Here is a 21,123-nt window from a genome sequence, read left to right as displayed (position 1 = left end):
TATATATATATATATATATACGCGCTCGAGTGGCGCTCCCGAGATATTCGCGAGGATCGACAATGAGATTATTAGTTGCGGCACGAAGGGAGAAAGGGAAAAACCCTACTGACTCATGGCGGCTTTTTACCATCATCAGCGCACTCCCGGCCAGACTGCGTGGCTAATCTAAGTTAAGTGGTCGTTACAGACGCGAAGGAATCTTGAAAACGTATCCGCCAATCTCGGCGGCTGCAACGAACGGACATTGCAATGGTATGTCGTGAAATACGTTAAAGTGAACCTTGATTTGATGGCAATTAATTCGTATGTAATTTGTACATTAATTAGTTTCTTTTGCATTAATCGTTTTCTGACGCATTTATATGTAGCTCCTACTTTTGGTAAAACAAAATTGGTATAATTATAATTTCAGGAGCATTTAAGGAGATATTACCGGTGTATGCTCGTTAAACTATAAAAAAATAATACTTTATAAAAGACATTTATTGGATTCTTATGAGTTTTACATATTGAATTGGCATTGTTAAAAATACTAATTACAGAATTTGACATAATACTTATCGAAAAACAAACTCCAATCTAACTATGTAAATGAAAAATAAGAAAATTCATCCTGGTGATATAATGACGTAAAGCATACAAAGAGTCGTCGTTAGCGAGAACAGCAAACGCGATTATGCAATATGTACTTCTGAAGATGAGGAAAGCATTGCTTATGGCATTTACACGTTTAAGGATGTACGATGAAAAAGATAGCTTCGCTACAAGTCGAATCGTGTATTCACGATCAATTCCCATTATATTTCCCATCATAAACGAACGCGTTGCTTCGACGTCTCTATATAAGCACAGTCTTCAATGGTATAATTACTCATTAAATATGATAATTGCAAAACCATTTATGTACTTCTTCTTTCTTTGTTTTTCTAAAAGCATCAACGTGCATTTTCAAACTATGTTTAGTTCAAATATTTAGCGAGAATAATGTGCAATCTTTTTCGAGCTTTAATTCTTTTACTATTACAGCAGATAATGTTTCCAAAGCAGAATTAACAGATTTTGTTTGAAAAATTTTATTTCTTTTGTATCCAATTATATTTTTAATTAGAAAAAATGTTTGAAAATTTATATATAAAAATGTTATATTTACTTAATTAAATACGTGTGCTTTCTTTTTCATATATGTATATTGCTATTTACAGTTATAAAACGTATAGAGGAAGAATATTAAAAATAATATTAACTAAATAAAACTTTTATATATATTATCGACATTAGTTTAAGAAACAAAAGTATTCAAAGTGTTTAATTACGAATTAATTAAATATATTCGCTGAATAATACGATTTCTCTCTATCTTTCTCTCTCTTTATTTCTTCTCTGAATAACATTTCTGCAACGTCAAAAACAAAAAGCTAAAAAATTAATAAGTACGTTTTTATATAATATTGCACAATACATCGTTGTTACTTAACCGTTGCCGGAGAGATGTCCTATACTTATTATACACGCTCATTTAAGATAACAGACTATCGCAATTGAAACTTGGAGAACGCATCGTCCCTCAAGCTGTCTCGATTCGTCGTTCTTCGTCGATTTTGGCCGCGACAATTTGCGCTAGAAGCAGCAAAAGTTACAAATCATAGATAGACTTTTGCATCAACATATCACGATATTATCATACCTCAAGCCTAATGCAAATAGTTGCATAAGATTGCGTAAGATTGCAGTAAGCCAAGAATCCTCCGCGATACCATCGCGTTGTAACTGATCCTTGTGCGCAATCGATGCTCGACGCGTTATTCCGTCGCGGAATTCGCAACAATTGGCCGGGGAAATGAGATATGACGGGCATATACGGATCTTTCGTTCTCGTTACGCTAGTGAATCGGCTATCAGCGATCTTGCAGACGAAATCGCCATTACGTGGACCCACCGCCGTTTTGCGTCGGGCGCGAGGTCAGACGGCGACGATATATATGACAATTATTAAGAAGAAGGCGTGTTGCGCCTGGCTGTTCACGGTTCATCGGCTGACCCCTTTGCGTCCGAAGAGAGAAAGGAAGAAAAGAGAGAGAGAGAGAGAGAGACCCATTTCCCCGAACCATTTAATTAACTCTTCGCCACGCAATCTCACGGAACATTCTACGACCGTCAAATTCCACGTTCCATGTACGACCGGCGGCTCGCATCGGCGGTAACTCCCGAGATCGTGGTCGACATGGCACGCATTGACCGAGACAACATCCAATTATTGTTGACGATTTATATCGCGCGTTAGTCTAAAGTTGAATCTCGTAGTTAGCGCGTATAAAGACAAATGGCTAGTGTGCGCGTAGAAGCGACTTAAATAACAAATTCATAATTCGAGAGATATTTAATTTTCTCTTACTACCTTTATTTCTCTCGACGTTATCCCGTTGCTATTAACGTAGCTAGCTATACTTGTATGTTTTATGGATTTTACAATTTTCGAAATACGATGTTATTTTTATTCGAGAAAAAAAAAAAATAAATCGATAAAATATAATTGCCTTTATTAGTCAATATATTGGAATGCATAAGCAGAACTGTATCAAATTGCGTTTTTTGTTTCTTATTCCTGATAACGTAGAGCCTCGAAATGTACGGTGATTAATGATTGCTGATTGCCTTCTTGCCAGAGGAAGCTACCATCCCATTGCAGAGGCAACTGTGATAAAAAGCGTTCGTGGTTATCTACTGTTACCGCGGATATTAGACATTAGAACTTGAGCACACCAAATGAAATTACATTTAGTGTATATAGATACCTACGAGAACTGCGTTTGAATTTAATTCATAATTGAAGCTTCCGTCGCAAATGTCGTATATATATATATTTGGTGATTACGCTCTTATTTTTATCCGCTATAGAGCAAATGAATAACGCACTTTAATTTATGATTTTACTGCTTTCTCTTTTACAAATTCTAAAAATTTGGGATTTCGTATCCCAAGGCCTTTCTTATACTTCTTTATTTAACATTTTTATTTTAATTTAATTTTTCTCTTTCCATTAATCTTAATTATTATAATTAAAGAAAAAAAGATTAAACTTTAGTTTTTAAATGATGTAAAATATCAAATATGACAACACATAATCTCGTTTATACTGCAAACGAACGCTTGCACAAAATCGGGTAGTTTGCTATAGTGTCACCGAGATTATATTAATCTCAGCTCAAGAAACCAGCTTGCCAGGGTCATCCGATCGGATGCAGAAACCCTCTTTGCGGATCATTGTCCTCGACGATATTGGATTACGTTTCACTGTTAACAGGTTACGTTTCGTATCTCGCCATGGCAGTCAGGCAGCAATGGTGAGTGAACCACCACCATGGCTAATCGACTGTGAGATCGATAATAAATGGTTTGCGCTATTATTCTACCATTGACACCGTTTTACAAAAGTTGCAATATACATTGTTTTTTATATATATTAATGAATTTATAATATATTTATGTCAGTTAAAAACAATTTAGTTATTTTTATTATTATTAATTTCAGCGATGATTGGAATCAATAATAACTAGATTTCTTTTAATCAAATAAATTTGATATTATTGAAAGTGAAATTTTACGGAGTTAGAGAAATTCATAGATAGAATATATATTTCAAGGTGATTAAATCTTATGCATAATTATATTAAATCGACAGTTTTGTGACTCGTATTAATATGAATAATCAATAAGTTTAAAAATGAATAATTAATAATTAATAATACCGTACTCTATTGCATACTTTCTTAAGTAATAAGCGTGACCGTCTAAAGATATAGATACCATTCCGTAAGATCGTAATTACAGAGTAGATCTTATAATACCGCGGTACAATTAACCGTAAAGAAAAATTCCAAGAGCAAAAAACAATATTCGCCGCGTCGAGTGTCTCCGCCGTAATGAGACACGCGATTATGCGCAATGCAATTATTCAGCGTAATTAACAATTAACGGCAAGTCCGTCGATCGCGTGATTACTTTCGGTAATTAACAAAAGAGAGCATCCCGGTAGTTGACATAATTATAGGACACGTCATACCGTCGTAACGCGAACGGCCGGGCCGCGTCTGGCACAAAAATAATCATCGCTCTCACAAGAGATGATGTAAATGCTCGATTTGTTCCGGCAGCTGCCCCGCTTTATGTCTCGAATCGGCATACGCAACGTGGTTAGTCACCACTTAAGAATACGTTTTAATTTCTCGATTTATCGCACGCTTTCGCGATAATCGCTGATTAGTGTGAGAATCGCAATAAACTTACTTCTTCCCGACAATTCTGTTTAAACGGCAGTTTTAAGACGATCCGTCGCCTTCTGTTGCTACGGCGTCTAAGTGACTGTGCTAAATTTAATCACGTTCGCGCTTGCTATATTACCGTACAGTTCTGTCAATTTAGCTTTGTGATATGTTTGAGATATAATGCGAATATTAATATAAAAATACTTTCGACGATATCGTACATTTCTTCCGGAAATACTTTTATAATATAATTATGATAGCAATATTCAAAAAAATTGATAAGAATGGAATAAATAAATTTTAGATTGAACTATATGCAATATTATGTAAACATCTAGTCGTAATTTCTACGAGTAAGATTAAGAAAGATAAATAGAAACTTTGATATTTCAATGCTTGATTACTCCTCGTGTACCGCATGATATATATCGCGGATTTAAATTTGATTTATGCGAGTACTTGAATTTCCCCTGACGCACACGCTTTTTACAAACTCATCTTGCAGTGTCGTGCATCCGATGGTTTTATAGTCAAACACATACCGCTAACATGTCATTATTATCGTTATATATTCCCACGTTGCGGTACATACAGCTTGGTGGTCTGACGAGCCAAGCTACAGATGTTCGGTGCAATACAGGAAGAGAATGATCTTATATAGCGGTACATATTTTTTAAATATCACAAAAGGTGTAGCGTAAAAATTTCAAAACAAGATTTTAGAATTCTAGATTTACGCTCATAATATTATCGACGTTAAATTAAACGTTAAATTCTTATTTTATAACATTAAATTATAATGGTATATTTACGTTGCGATATAATTCAGCGATCTCAGGAGTTGTATCTCCTACTTATCTGATTCTTCGTTAAAAATTATCAGACGACGCGATGACTATAATCGAATGGATCTGCGCCAACTTGTGCGTTTTCTTGAGCTTATATATTCCCGCATTATCTCGTACGTGCAAACTCGACAATACCACGGCCACGATAAGTTGCAGATGCTCGTGGAGAAACCGCAAAGAAGAAAGTCTCCTCCCTGAGCGCTCGAACGTACTTTTACTACGCGGAAATGACGCGCGCGCTGCGCCCATCTGTGCGCGACCATCTCCCACGCTTAGTAAAAATCTCCACTGCAGCTGTCATAACCGGGACTGTAAATGACTGTATGAACGATGCATCTACATTGCATAACCTTCTATGAGTAGCGAGATGCAAGTGACACAAGTTTCAATAAAATCCTTTGGCATACCAATGAGATATCCTTTCTCTCTAGAATAAAGATTATTTGAGAGAGAAATTTATACATTATATTGTGCGCATATATTCTTCGACATATGTATATAAATTATAGATCTGATTTTTTTCTTTGTACTATTTGCATAATTGAAACATGATAAGGCTGAAAACAAATTAAATAATAAAGTAAGAAAGTTTTGCAATAGCAAAAATGTGAGGATTGTTGTAATACAAATTTTTAATGCTATATTGTTTCTATGAGGGAAAAAAATGAAATTATATACATAAAAATTGCAATCAATTATTCTTACGTTAATGTGAACCGAAAAGCTAATGAAAATTATTGTAATTATTGTAATTTAAAAGTTAAATAAAAGGAAAAATTGTTTGTGCTGTAAATAATGCTTCTTCTTAGGATATAAACAATATTTTAATCGAGGAAATCAGTGCCTGAGTTGAGAACGAGAACAGATTAAATCCGCGTAACTTTTCTTGAGATCCGATGTTCGAGTGGGAATAAGCTTCTTGAAATACATACAGTTGCTGTTTATGTATATGATTAACGCAAATCCTGCTTTGATATGCAATGACGTTTTGGCTAGCATTATTATAAATCTTTGAAATCTTTTAGTAGTCCTTTAGTAATCTTTTAATAGTACTTTTTTGTTCCAAAATCGAATGTAAAAATGTATGAAAACTGATAAATAATATTTGAAAAAAACGATATTGATGTCAGCTTTATACGAATTTTATTTAATAAAGTTTAGCAATATATATATATAACAGTGTGGATTTTGAGAAATTCAAAATTAAAAAAAATGGCATTAGTGAATTTCTATTGGCATGGCACTGTGAATTGTATGCATAATTTTTTTTGTATGTATTTAAAAAGTAAGATAATTTACTGTAATTGCCATAAATGGTTGCGGTCGCTATGATTCACTGCGTCATGTAACGATCAGTGTAACTATTTAGCCGGATAAATTGTACACGGAGTATAATTGCCAGGAACGCGCAATAAATCTGCCTTTCATTAAATGCCGTGCAATTATATTTTACCCAGCTCTTTGTTTGTTCTTTTGTCGATAATTATTCAAATACAAAGTACTCTTTAACCCGCGGGATGAAGTATAAAACGATTTCAACCCTTTACTGCCGTTATTTCGAATGAAATGATTTTATGGCAAATAATTCATCCAAATAATCACAAACTCCAGCTTTTAAAGGCAGCGTAAATGCTTGTCATATATCAGTTTAAAAACCATTGCTCTCTTTAATTATATTTATAACTGTTATTATCTTACTTTATACAAATATATCGACTTTTCCCCTCTGAATAGAAATTTCTAAATTAATGAATACAGGAGCCACAAATGTTATCATTTTTCTTTACAAATTTATTTAAAAAGAGATGCTGAGCCTTCTTTAATAATTATCGAAATAACTATCGAAATAAAACTATCTTGATTTATGTGACAATCTAAAATTTTAAAATGAAAACAGGATTCTGCATGTATCCATAAATTTTACGAATCGGCCATCAGAGACCAATAACCGAATACAAGCCGTTCAACAAGACACGCTTGCAGCAGCGATTGTATTCGAGAGCGCGTTGGATCGAGAAACGATCATTTAGCGAGAATCGTTAAACGGGGAACCGTAACTCCGGCAAGGAGTGCTTGAATGCATTGTGGGGTAGCTGATAATTTTATTGGAAACCGCGCATGTGCGCTTTACAACCGGCGAATGCAAACTGCTTTGGACACTCGCCAGAAGGATCTGGCCATTGAAATGTTATATGGCCACTTCTTCTGGAGCAAACGCTCGGGCAAAAATCTCTCATACGTTTGTGACTGCAAACTTTGCCCAAAAAATTAATTTAAAACAAGCGACGGTTTATTTTCCGGGCACATCTTTATCTGTGGTGATTTAATCGATATTGATTATAATATTAAAACACGAGTGATATCGCATACGATATACGGCGAATAAAGTTCTTTCTCATCTCGCATATTCCTGGTTGCGCTTATTAGCCGCGGAGAACGCCTGCGGTGAATTTTGCGTGGACTTCCCGTCGAGAGACACAATTTGACGCTAATATACTGTGACAACGATGACATCGTCCGCAACGGTTTCGTCCTCGACTTGTCGCGCGAGAAGACGCGATCTTTAGCAAGGTTAATGGAAAATTCTAATGCAAAAAATATGCGTTAAAAATCATTTGTGACAGGTCCCACACACGCGTAATTGGCAAAATTATTTCTTTCAGAAAATAATTAATATATAATAGATAATAGTAATTTAAGTAATATAAAATAAATAATAGTAATTTAAGGGATAAATTGATGGATAAAATTCTACAAATGTCTGGATGGAATTAATTCTTAAAATTTTGCAATCAGGAACTAAAATATTATAAGAACGATAAAAATTAATTAAAAAAGAAGGATTATTAACAATCATACGAGAGAAAAATGAACTAGGTGTAGGATAAATATTGGATTGAGATGCTTTCCTTAAATATCGTCTTTTTTTGCGCGATACACGTATACGTGAGCCATTTTCTGCTCGAGGGATTAAGGTGCCCCATGCGGAGCGCTATTGTTAACCCACGCTTGAAGCTCACCTGTACGTCGCGCCTCCGGACGGTTCTCCGGAGGCGAAGGGCGCAGGTGAACGAGGGGGCACTTAGCGCGAAATGTTTCCCCTCGCACACCCACGTTCTCACGGTAGACCGGGATCTTTTTCGCGACCCCGGCCGCGACCCCGGGATACCTCCGGACTACCTCGGTCCCGATGCGATCCACGGCGCGACGCGGTGCGATAACGCGCGCTGTAATAAATTTATCTCTCTCTCCTTTGTGTTGCAGCATCATATAAAATTAAGGCACGGGAGGCATCGTCGACAACACGGCGGCAGTTATCTGCCCGGCAACTTCGTGCCGGACACGGACGAGCCCGAGAGGGGTAACTGGGGACCATGGTCGACACCGAGCTCCTGTTCGCGCTCCTGCGGCGGCGGGGTCGCTCATCAGACCAGACAGTGTCTCGACATAGAGTGAGTTACCATATTTTACCAGCTTTCACATTTATCGACTTATCCGAGCTCGGCCCGCGGTGGAACGTCGCTCGTTCGTATCGCGAGATACGATATTGAGAGGAATGTCGAACGAGACGCCGGGATGGGCTTCTTGGCACGTACAAGAGGAACGTCTCAATATCGCTCTCGTGGAATTCACTGTAGAAAATGGAAACGATAGCGTTGGATATCTCGCGGATGTGAGAGATGTTGTTAATTTTTTTAAAGATTCCGTTATATATAATATTTTTCCGACGAGAGGAATCTTTTCAATGCATTATTTTAAAAATTTCGAGAAGATATATATGCTCTTTTATAGTTCTGAGACTATACGTACACTCGGGTAGATACTGAAAGAATCGTTATCAGTACCACTCATATTCGTAAATGATGTACGGAAATGTATCCGCCTCTTTTAAAGTTTCTCTTTCGTTGAATTCGCCTTAGAAAGAAGTCATTCTATCTCGTCGAGTTTCTTGCTATTCTCGGAACTGCTCGCTACAATGGTATGCTCAATTGGATTGAGATTGGATTAAAAGCGGACACAACCTTGCAAAGAATTTAATCAAGTCTCAATCTACACCGGATACCCAGATGTAATAGCATGTTGAGGGAATCACTTATCACAGCAATAATAAATATTGCATGTATATTATTATGTACTTTATTTAACAATAAATATTTTATATCTTTACAAACAAAATTTTAAAAAATATTTTATTTAGGCGGAAAAGATGCAACAGTATTCTTCAATTAACTTGCTAAATTGCTAACATTATAAATAATCCTTCGCAATTCTATTTAGTGTCTCGACATAGAGTGAGTTACCATATTTTACCAGCTTTCACATTTATCGACTTATCCGAGCTCGGCCCGCGGTGGAACGTCGCTCGTTCGTATCGCGAGATACGATATTGAGAGGAATGTCGAACGAGACGCCGGGATGGGCTTCTTGGCACGTACAAGAGGAACGTCTCAATATCGCTCTCGTGGAATTCACTGTAGAAAATGGAAACGATAGCGTTGGATATCTCGCGGATGTGAGAGATGTTGTTAATTTTTTTAAAGATTCCGTTATATATAATATTTTTCCGACGAGAGGAATCTTTTCAATGCATTATTTTAAAAATTTCGAGAAGATATATATGCTCTTTTATAGTTCTGAGACTATACGTACACTCGGGTAGATACTGAAAGAATCGTTATCAGTACCACTCATATTCGTAAATGATGTACGGAAATGTATCCGCCTCTTTTAAAGTTTCTCTTTCGTTGAATTCGCCTTAGAAAGAAGTCATTCTATCTCGTCGAGTTTCTTGCTATTCTCGGAACTGCTCGCTACAATGGTATGCTCAATTGGATTGAGATTGGATTAAAAGCGGACACAACCTTGCAAAGAATTTAATCAAGTCTCAATCTACACCGGATACCCAGATGTAATAGCATGTTGAGGGAATCACTTATCACAGCAATAATAAATATTGCATGTATATTATTATGTACTTTATTTAACAATAAATATTTTATATCTTTACAAACAAAATTTTAAAAAATATTTTATTTAGGCGGAAAAGATGCAACAGTATTCTTCAATTAACTTGCTAAATTGCTAACATTATAAATAATCCTTCGCAATTCTATTTAAAAAAAACTTTGCGTCGGCAAGTTATAATTATAAAGAATGTAATTTTGATAAAACGGCAAATCAACAAGAATCGAACAAAACATACGTACAAAATATACGCAAAAAAAAAATCGGCCACATTTTCTGTTTGCAACGCGACGTACATCGGCCGCGACTAAATTTGGGATAAATCAACGAAACTTTTCTCCCGGCGCGCGCCAACGTAACGGATCCGCCGTAAATCCCTCTTATCTCGAAACTAAGGGAAGATTAATCGTAGGCACTTACACGTCTCCCGGCATCACGCTATCTCCAAGAAATTCTCACGATTTCCCATCGCAAAGACGCAATTAAAGTTGGATTTTAACGCGCGCCGCGGTTACGTAGGGCAAAAAGACCGTAAGAGGAGAATGAGAGTGACCGATCAATGATCGACATTGTGCCAGTACGGTTGGTTTCGTCATTAATGATACGGCGTGGATCTTAGAAAGCGAGATAATCGTAACGTGAAAGCACGTGATGCGCGCATCGTATCGAATGAATTTCGTGTTGGTTAATCACAGATCAACGAAACGTAACACGTATCGATCACTGCCATTTCATCGCGAGAGAAACGCATTATTTTCGCGAGATCGTGGCACACGACATGCTTTCCGTATCTATAGTCGATTAGAAATCGCACTTAATCATGGAGAAATCGATAGAGAAGACGTATAATTTATATATAATTCTCTCCGAATATCTTACTTTACGTTAAAATAAGAAAGACGATTAAATTTGAAGGAAATGCTTACACGTGGATTTGTAATCCTGTATAAAATTCTGAAAATGTAACACATGATATGATCACATAAATCCGTTAATAAAATATTACGTGTAACGCTCTAAGACGTAAGTACGTAAATCTTCGAATCTTTTTCTCCCTCTCTTTCTAAAAATTTTATCAAGCAGGAAAAGGTACTTACCTTAGAAAAATAAATTTTTAAACGTCGGATTTTCGTGTGCAATAAGTAAGCAGCACTTACCAAGATACTGTGGCATAATTTATTGAAGGAGTAAATTTAATCTTGTTTTCACCAAACTCTTCACACTTGCATAGAATGTTATAAGCTATCATTGATCGTTTCGTGTTTTGTTTTTTTTTTTGTAAGTGCAATTTTATAATCCACACATCTTTTAATTAATTAATATTGAAAAGTATCTATTCGCGCGTTTTATCTCTTTTTCATCCTAAAATATCGAAAAAAATTTTTTAAAGCCAGCTTTAAATCCAGTGGATAATTTTTATTAAAGCTCAATTTTAATCGCATGAATTTGAGAAAAACGGAAAGAAATGCGCACTCAAATTTCAAAGCGTAATCAAAATTCAAATTGACGCAGAGCAAATCATGATGAGGAATAGCTATAGAGAACGTTTTACATTATTCAACTATAGCAATCGGTATTGCCCCTTTTGTTAGACATCGCGAGTGTATTTCATTCTCCGCGTGCAGTTACTATAGTTGCATGTCAAATGGACTCGATTGTGTCTATCCTTTATTTTAGTAATGATATCGGTTTCAACAGCGTTATGATAGTTACAAATATAAGCGATTATATTCGAGCGCTATTATATAGAGAAATAAACTTGTGATCAATTATTAAGTAAAAATAAACGCAAAAAATAGATCTTATTTTTATAGCAATATTAACACTTGATAAGTAAAATTATAAATATAAAACAAAATTCATAAATATAACAAGTTTTAGCTTCTGCGATATTTCTTCGTTTATAACATAAGAAAAAATAACATTTCTATTTTATGGTGTTACAGTGACAGCGGTCATGACAGGTGCACCGGTGCCTCCAGAAGATTCTTCTCGTGTAACATTCAAGTAAGTACGAGAAACAGTAGCTCTTAATTCCACTTCTTAAATAACGATCTCAAATCGTATCAATTATTTTCCGCATCCGCATCGCCGGATGCGGGCGATCACGTCGTCTCCCGCGACGTGATAATATCGGTCGGAGATCGCAAAAAGACTCCGTCGTGGGAATGCCGCGGGCTACGTGAGTCGCGTACAATCTGGAACTTGATTAATTGCCGTGTAACAGGGAGTGATTTATGCGATGTGCTTTAATAGATCGAGCGGCTTGACAGTCTATCAAGGGGTCCTCGGGGCACAGACGCGTGACGCGCGGTTCAATTATTCGCGTCTGCGAGCAAACTGAAATCAATGAGAGAGTCGAAGTCTACAGTCTTGTCCCTTCTCTCTTTCTCTCTTTCACACCCGCCCACGATTCTTACGCGCGTCGGTATATCGAAGAAAGTAAGCAGTTAAAGTACGAGACGGGATCCGTCTCGACGCGGAAAATTGCGATTAATTCGCGATTTGCTCATTCGTCGATTCCAGTTGAATGATTGATTCATTCAGTTATATCTCATCTTTTCGTCGAAACGCCTTCCACTAATTTTTGAGATATGCATCAACGAATGATACGTCAATTTTTAATGATATGATTTATGTTGTTATTCAATCCTAGTCAATTGCAATGAATCTCTAGACTCAGAAGTGTAAATGTATACTTATTTAAATTGTAGAGTCAATTATGAAAAATTGAAAAAAGATGTAACTGTAATATAATAACGAAACGATTAATAATAATTTTTTGTTTGTTACAATTTAAAATGAGTGGTTTGTTGTCGAGATAGATGAATATTAATAATTGTCGATGAATTAAAAAAAGAAGAATATTTATTTATTCTGTATATTTATGACGGCGACGGGAATAAAAATGTTTCTTTGCCATTTACATGCTCGTAATATAAGCGCCATGCATTTCTACCTACATCGGCAGACTGCTGACATTTGCGACGATGTTGAACAAATCACCTCATATTGTCGGTCCCATTTATCGCTTTAAAAGTCTGTCTTTCCAAACGGGAGACGAGCGCATGTATACCGTCTCGCGTTTTTACGACTCTCGGATGGGGTTCCCGTGCTTTTAACGACGTACAAACTGAGCACACCCTCGAGTATCCTCGGCGAGGATTTAGTGAAGTTAGACTTAAAGGAATGATCTTTTACTACCACTATAAACTTTTAATCCCTTTCTTATTCGCGTTTTCAAAGGAAATCTACGCGTTTTTTGAAGAGACGCGTTTGACACGCGCGTTATCGCCGTCACAGAAGTTCATCGAAATTTAACTTTTAAAAAAATAACAGAAATCCACTAATTGTAAAAGAAGCGAGATTTACGTATGTACTTTTAAAGTATGCGTCCGCTTCGTCGCTTCGTCCGCGCATATCACGACATGGGTGCCTCTGAACTTTTACCTAAATCGGAATAACTGTCTGTCAAAGACTCGTTTATACGCTTTCGTAGAATTATAGGACACTCGCGCTGGGGCAAGTCGCATTATTCCATTCTCTTCTTTGTCGTTTGCATATAAGCGGATCGACATATAACGAGTATGAACCGTGGATAAGAAGGAACACAGGAAAGGATTCGCGAATTAATAACCCGCAGAATTTTTCTTTGTCATTTCCATCTGTTCGTTTTCTGTCGGGAATAATTGGACGGAAATGTTGTAGGTACTCAAAATCTCTATTTCAATCGAATATACGGCGAGATTTTGCAGTAGCTCGCTACAACCCAGTGACCCTATAAACTCGACCTGTACAATATCTGCACTTTAGCAGATTCTCTTCTCGGCAGCCTGGTTGGTACCGTGAGTGCTCGTGACTTGCTCGGTAAAAGCTCGGGGAGTGAAGAGGTGCGTTATACGGTAACGATAGCGGACCATTAAGCAAACGTTTACTCTTTATCGCTACGTAGATTGTGCTTTTACTTCGTGCCATGACGAGTAATACAACTAACGAATTTAGAAACACACTTTGAAACGTTTACGGTGAAACCGCAATTTCTTTAGCGTGAAGTAACTTTGCTGATTTATGTTGTTGTTTTAATTCAGGATTGTTTAGAAGCAATTATTGAAATTTTTGTGAAAGAGCATTATTAAATTCTTCGATCTTTTAATTTAATTTGCTCGAGTGCTTGCGCACGATTTGAACGGCGATCAATTCCATTTTATTCTGTTGGCGAAAATGCGTTTTCGTCAATTATTAGAATTTTATCAAAATTTGTCAAAAAGTAACAGCGTTTTATTTTGAAAGTAAAAAGTTCAACTCTCTTTTATAATAGTTACGGTAACGCGATTATAATGTCATATTAATCTTAAAAAATATAATTTTCAATTTAAAAGTTAAACGTAAAAAAGAACGGAAATGCAATATAATATAAAATTCGCAAATTCTAGAAAATTTACGATGACATTTCAGCGATGTTCTCGCTCTTGCAGAAAAATATAGGAAAATTATGATTAATTAACCACAATTAGAGAATCCGACGGCGTTCCGCCTTTCCTTTGCAAATTTTTTGCCGTCAACCCGTCAGGCCATTTAATCGCGCGCAGAAAACGGGGGACAAAAATCATTTTGAGAAAAATTATTCATGGGATATTCATCGGGAAATGCAACGTGCTACTGTTATGTCATTCTGAGAGAATATTTAATAAATCTTCTGAAACTAACATGACAGAAATCTATCGTATCACATTCTAAACTGATTAATTGTCATTGCAGAGTTTGATGAAATACAAACATAATATAAAAATTAATTAAAGTATTTTGAAATCTAATATTATATTAACGTTTATAAATAAATCAATATATATATATATATATTTAAAATCTTAAAGTAAATACTATTTTTTGAATTTAAAAATTAAATTATTTAAGTTGTTTAGATAATTTAAGAGATTTGATTGATGTTTCTTCGTAATACCCTGTCGCACCATCTTTCATTCTTGTTGTATCAATCACTTTAACTCTGACGTAAATAGACAGCTGTAATTATGAAACTCGACAATGACACAACGATGACGGAAACGAATATTAACGCGACTGATTTCAATACACTATTACGATCAGCAGACAATGTAGCTGCATCCGAGCACGTGGTGCATCAACGGTTCTCTGATGGACCACAGGAGATTTATGAACGGAAGCCCATTATGCATAACATCGACTCGCGAAACATTAACTTCGTTAGAGTCGAGTGCTAAATGAAACGAATAGCAAGATATACCGCTACACGTGTAGTGATTGCCATTGGCCTCTATTTCCTGGAACAGCAAGTAGTTGCATCTTGTTTTACGATATAGGTCACTCGAAATTGTTCACCTCTGCGTATATAAAATGAAATGTGTAAAAGAAAATAAATTAAAGTAAATTTGCGGCTTAGAGTGACGTGTAAACTTATAAGGTAAAAATACCGATTGGAGGGAGAAATTGCGGACGCGACGTAGAAACGGCCGGACGTTTTCAACGAAAAACCACGTTTTAATCAAGAGTTCTCCGTAAACAGGAGTCATCTTACGCGTGCATTTAGAAAGCTGCTGCTTTGTTTCGCAAACAACTTTTTCTCTTTCAACTTGAGATTCTCTAAGGACGACTGATAATGCCAACAGAAAAATGGTTTAATATAGTGAATCTTTTGTACTTAATTTGGACCAAATGTTGCCGCAAAATTTGACGTCTGACATTATTTTACACACGAATGCAACGGAAAAATGTCGAATTTTTTAAAGCAACGATGATTTTCTTAACTTATCATTTTCTAATGATAATAATTGTAATAATTTAAAACTTCTCATTAAAATTATTTTTAGATATATTTACAAAATAATGAAAAATTTATTATTGATCTTCTTCGATTGGAAATATGCGGTAAATGGAACGTTGATATCACTCGCCTCCCAGCATTTCGATAATTTGTTTCTCATGTACTTTTTCCATTTGCGGTTCCGCCCCTGCTGTCTCTTCTCCAGGATAAATCACCCTCTTCAAAAGGGATCGTATAGTCGCAACGAAATGATGATATACGACGCCTGAGGTTCCAGAGCCAGTGGAGACTATTTATCAGTTTAATAACAATTAAACACCTTATATAATCTGCGAATATTATTAGTAATCACGTTCAAATCCTGACGTAAATAATGGTAAGATTTTCCGAGAGCTCGCGAATAGCCAGCAGACATTGTGCGCGCACTAGAGTGGACGAATAATTACCTGCTCCATTATCCCTTCACGTTAAATTAAACGGAAAGGCAAACATTTCGATATGCATATCGCGTAATTAACTTTTCACGTACAAGCATTTTTTCTTGTATATTTCCGGTTTCCACAATAGAGAAAGAGAGAGAGAGAAAGAGAAAAAGATTATCTTTCGCAAAGAATGTTGTCGATGTTGCGACACTGTGAAAGGCCAGGAAATACGACGGAATATAATCCGCCATTCCGAGAGAGAGAGAGAGAGGACGCACTCTTAAGAACGATAGATTTAAATAATCCCGAACACGCGTTTGAAACTCATCGTGCGGGGACCGTTTAAGGTCGATCGCTCGGCTGCGCAACGCGGTCCCTTAAATAATCCCTTATAAATGTTACGGCTCGCTGCGAGATCGGCAACATTCGTCATCTGTGACATCATTTTTGGGTCGGCTGGACCGGTGCCTGGAGCTTTCCCCTGAACATAGCCGGTCGTTCTCTTCCTACCTATCTACTCCGACTACCGTGTTGCTCTGCCACCCTTGTCCCTGCGCGTTTCATACCGTCCGCAAGAAATCTCCCGCCATAAATCCTACACCGTATCCTCGTGCGTGGTACCGCCGTGGTCTCGCCGGGGTATCTTTTCTTCGTTTTTGCTTGGGTTCCACTCGATTTATCGACATTACCTGCCCCGCGGGTCTACCCTCCGCAGAGCGCCCATCTGTGGACCATCTCGTTTTTGCGAACTTGTTCACGAAAATAGCATGACAGCACGCGCTCGTCGATTTCACGAAACGTTCATCCAAAACAAGAGTGAATTTTCTGGATTGATGTCTATCGTATAGCATTCAATTTGCCAAAAAGCTAATAAGTAAGATTACCTTACGTGCGACGTGAATATCAATCAAGAATAATTCGAATATTTTATAAATGTCGAAATCATAACGATAAAAAGATGTAGTTATAAAACTACATTTTTTATTAAATCACATTTGATAAGTTTTTAATTTCTCGAACTTTTTATTCGCGTATACAATTTTGAAAAAGCGAGATATTTGACGAGACTAGTGTCGATGGGGCAAATTAGCTTCATAAAGTTAGCTAGAAAATAAGAACATTCCATCGACTCTTTGAGATGGATTTTTATGTTCGTGAGCGACACCTTTTTGCGGTTCTGTTTCAAGTCACGACGAGACATTTTTCTCAGCGGTGTTCAGACGCGTGCATCTCTTCAAACGAAAGCTTGTCATCCACCACAGGGATTTATTTCGAGTTTGAAGCCGACAAAACGAGGGCGAAAAAGCGCAGTCAAACGCAACTGAAAAAAGTTTGCATGACTCGCTTTTGCGACGGCTTTAAATTTTTCGAGCGCTCGTCACTGCTCCTTTTTTATTTTGCAGTAAATTTTCAGGACAATAATTATCGTATATACTCCACGCAGTTTTATTTTCGTTGACTGTGATAGCCGACCGTAGTTGACGTTATTCCTTGCAAAAAAATGCGACCTTTATTTATCCCATTCTTCAAATCGCTAAATTGACTGATATTCACTATAAAGCGCAACAAGAATTTGTCGATAGAGTCAATGCAAAAGATCGTAAAATTCTGTGAATGTATTATGCGTGTTGTTGCTCGGATTTTATTATCAGCATGCTATCCCAAAGGAATTACGAATTCTCTGTAAATCGATTTGCCTCTTTAGGAATTAAATCGGAATCGCCTCGCATATTTCAGAATTTTTTTATTTATTATCTGCTCGATTATTTATAAAGGACGACTCGATAATCTTGTGTATGTGTCGTAAAATCAGAAAATTCGCAATTATGCTTCTTTCAGGACTGTCCCGGCGAACCGACGGATTTTCGAGCGGAGCAGTGCGCGGAGTTCAACAATGTGCCCTTCGAGGGAACGTATTATGAGTGAGTATCATAACCGGCATCGTAATTATCAATGCCTACTCGACTGGAAACTCCGTCGAAATCGTGAAACAAGATTATCGTTGCGTCGTGACGTTATGATTTACGACGGCGCTACGTGGTGGGATGATGATGAAATTCCTTTTAGCCTTTGACATCATTTAATGATCGTCCCTTCGCTCTATAATCCGCGGTCGCATGAATCGTCTTTTAATGGGAGAGATATCATATTTATGGACGCTCTTTCTCCCTCGATCGCAGTCAAAAGGGATTCGAGGGGTTCCGAAGAAACGTGTTACGAATGATATTGACGGTCATACAAATGCCGTAATTTACATCCGACACAACGCGGAACGATGACTCTTTTATTCGCCGCAAATATATATGTTTTTGTCAGTACATCATCGCTCGCTTTAAATATAAAATAAAATCGAATGACAAAAAGAAATTTCGAGTTGATGATAATCGGTGACGAATTACTGGGCGTTGATTATCATTGATTTTTGAATTACGCAAAATTCTTTTTTTTTTTTACAGTTGGATTCCGTACACCGGAAGTCCCAATAAATGCGAACTGAATTGCATGCCGCGTGGCGAGCGATTTTTCTACAGGCACAAAGTCGCCGTGGTCGACGGTACTCCATGCGAATCTGAAAAGAACGACGTTTGCGTCAAGGGCAAATGTATGGTGAGTTGTGTATCGGAGCATCATAGTTTGAAGAGTAATTATAATTCTACATAATGATTATATTAATGATTTAAATGAGGTATTTTTGAGGGACTTTTGTGTTAAACAAAATGAGAGAGCGAATAAAGTGGATTGTATATTACGATAGAATTTCATGATAAATCTTCCTCTTTTTTGGCACGTCAGCACGTCGGATGCGATATGATGCTGGGCAGCGATGCCAAGGAAGACGCGTGCAGAGAATGCGGCGGCGATGGCTCAGATTGCAATACCGTTACCGGTTTATTCGACACAGATGATCTCCAAGTGGGTGAGTTATTTTCGTTGATTAATAATTATTACGCTAGTAAATTTGATCCATGATCATCTTCCAGCGAGCAACTTTAGAGATTATTTCTGTGTAATCGATATCTATTTTATTCAAGGAATACCTTAATTTTATCGCTATTCTGGTATAAGTTTACGACTCTATCGTGCCTCTGCATTAATATTAGAGAATTACCACGCGTCTCTTTCAGGCTACATCGATATTTTGCTCATCCCGGAGGGTGCGACAAACATCGTTATAAGAGAAATACAGCCATCGAATAATTATCTCGGTGAGTACACGGAACGAAATAAATAAATTGACGTAAGAAATAATCATGCGGATATATTGATCTTAGTATTGATAGTCGTTTAATAGCCGCTTATTCCGAATAATTTTGAAACTTGTCGACCAGCCATACGCAACACAACGGGACACTACTATCTAAACGGGAACTGGAGGATAGACTTTCCTCGCAGCTTGCGCTTCTCGGGCACGATATTCCATTACGCCAGAGATCCTCAAGGATTTGCCGCACCCGACACCATCACGGCCTTGGGACCGACAAATGAACCGATTTACGTCGTGGTTGGTTTTTATAAACATCGATCGTTTTTTTTGTTTTGTTTTTTTGTCCATTAATCGTTCAAACCGAATAAAGAATACACTTAACCGAAGAGTTTTATTTTCTTCGCAGCTGCTGTATCAAGATCGTAATGTAGGTGTGCATTACGAATACAGCATACCGAAGAAATTCTCGTCGCGCACGGATCCGGACAGTTACACCTGGGTAACCGATCAATTCTCCAGTTGCAGCGTCAGTTGTGGCGGAGGTATTGCAAGATTCACTTTAATGTGACTAAACTATAAATTCTCAAGATTAATTTTAATATAAGCACAATATTATAAAATATTTACATATGTGAGATAATTATGTGATATTATTTATCAATTTTAACCGCAGTTAATTACCGTTGAATAGAAATGGATCGTTCACAATTTATAAAAAATTCATTTTTTTCACTTATCTTTCTTGAAATAACAGTCGTACTTGAATGCCACGAGAACAGATTTATTCTCTCTACACCTTATTTATTTTTTAAGGCTACCAATCAAGACGGGTGGCCTGCGTGCGAAGGCGCGACAATCAACCGGTGGATGAGAGCCTGTGCGATCCGCAGTTGGAACCGCCCGACACGCAAGGCTGCAGCGAGGAACCCTGTCCGCCCATGTGGGTGGAAGGTCCGTGGTCCTTGTGCACGAAACATTGCGGCGAGGGGGGCGAGCAGACGCGAGAGATCAAATGCGAGCAGATTGTCTCGGGTGGAATAGCCTCCGTAGTGGATGATTCCCAATGTCTGGGAAAGGTGGTGCAATAGGGACGTGGATTGCCCGCAGTGGCACGAGGGACCCTGGAAACCTGTGAGTTATCGTATTACCATCCACGGTGACGCACTGAATTACTGTTTCGCGGTTACCGCCTCTTTTTCTCATATTTGCATGCTATTTAACTCCAAAATTGACTTGTGTCTCTTTCATATAAAATATTGCAGTAACTTTTATATATAATATAAGATCTTTAAAAATAAATACATATATTTTATTATATACTGTGTCTTTAATTTTGTAAAACACAAAATGTAAAAATGTTTCTTCCAGTGCGATCACATATGCGGGCCCGGTAAGCAAACCAGAACAGTCACGTGCTACAAAAAGATTGATGGCAAGATCCAAGTGCTGGAAGATGAGGCGTGCGAAACGGAGGCGCCGGAACGTGAGAAAGCTTGCGAGTTAAGACCTTGCGCCGGTCTCGATTGGGTCACCTCGGCATGGAGCGGAGTGAGTTGTCTTAAACGATAAAATTTTCTATATAAAAAATTAAAAAATATTTAAATATCTAAATAAAAT

At 37.2% G+C, this 21,123-nt stretch overlaps 1 protein-coding gene across 1 annotated transcript in view; it reads left to right on the top strand.

The window, feature by feature from the left end:
* The first annotated feature begins 8,381 nt into the window (after positions 1-8,381).
* Positions 8,382-21,123, top strand: part of LOC115234309 (papilin-like) — a 29,550-nt gene continuing 16,808 nt past the window's right edge. The window contains 11 exon segments of the mRNA XM_029805293.1: positions 8,382-8,566; positions 12,026-12,086; positions 18,141-18,223; positions 18,758-18,908; positions 19,095-19,218; positions 19,427-19,507; positions 19,631-19,803; positions 19,913-20,048; positions 20,320-20,584; positions 20,586-20,637; positions 20,875-21,054. Coding sequence (XP_029661153.1) covers positions 18,804-18,908; positions 19,095-19,218; positions 19,427-19,507; positions 19,631-19,803; positions 19,913-20,048; positions 20,320-20,584; positions 20,586-20,637; positions 20,875-21,054 — 1,116 coding nt within the window. The 5' untranslated portion in view covers positions 8,382-8,566; positions 12,026-12,086; positions 18,141-18,223; positions 18,758-18,803.

This window comes from Formica exsecta, unplaced genomic scaffold (genome assembly GCF_003651465.1).
Source record: "Formica exsecta isolate Colony F162 unplaced genomic scaffold, ASM365146v1 scaffold2, whole genome shotgun sequence".
In the NCBI taxonomy this organism is placed as follows: domain Eukaryota; kingdom Metazoa; phylum Arthropoda; class Insecta; order Hymenoptera; family Formicidae; genus Formica; species Formica exsecta.
This window is presented reverse-complemented; position numbering and strand designations above follow the sequence as displayed.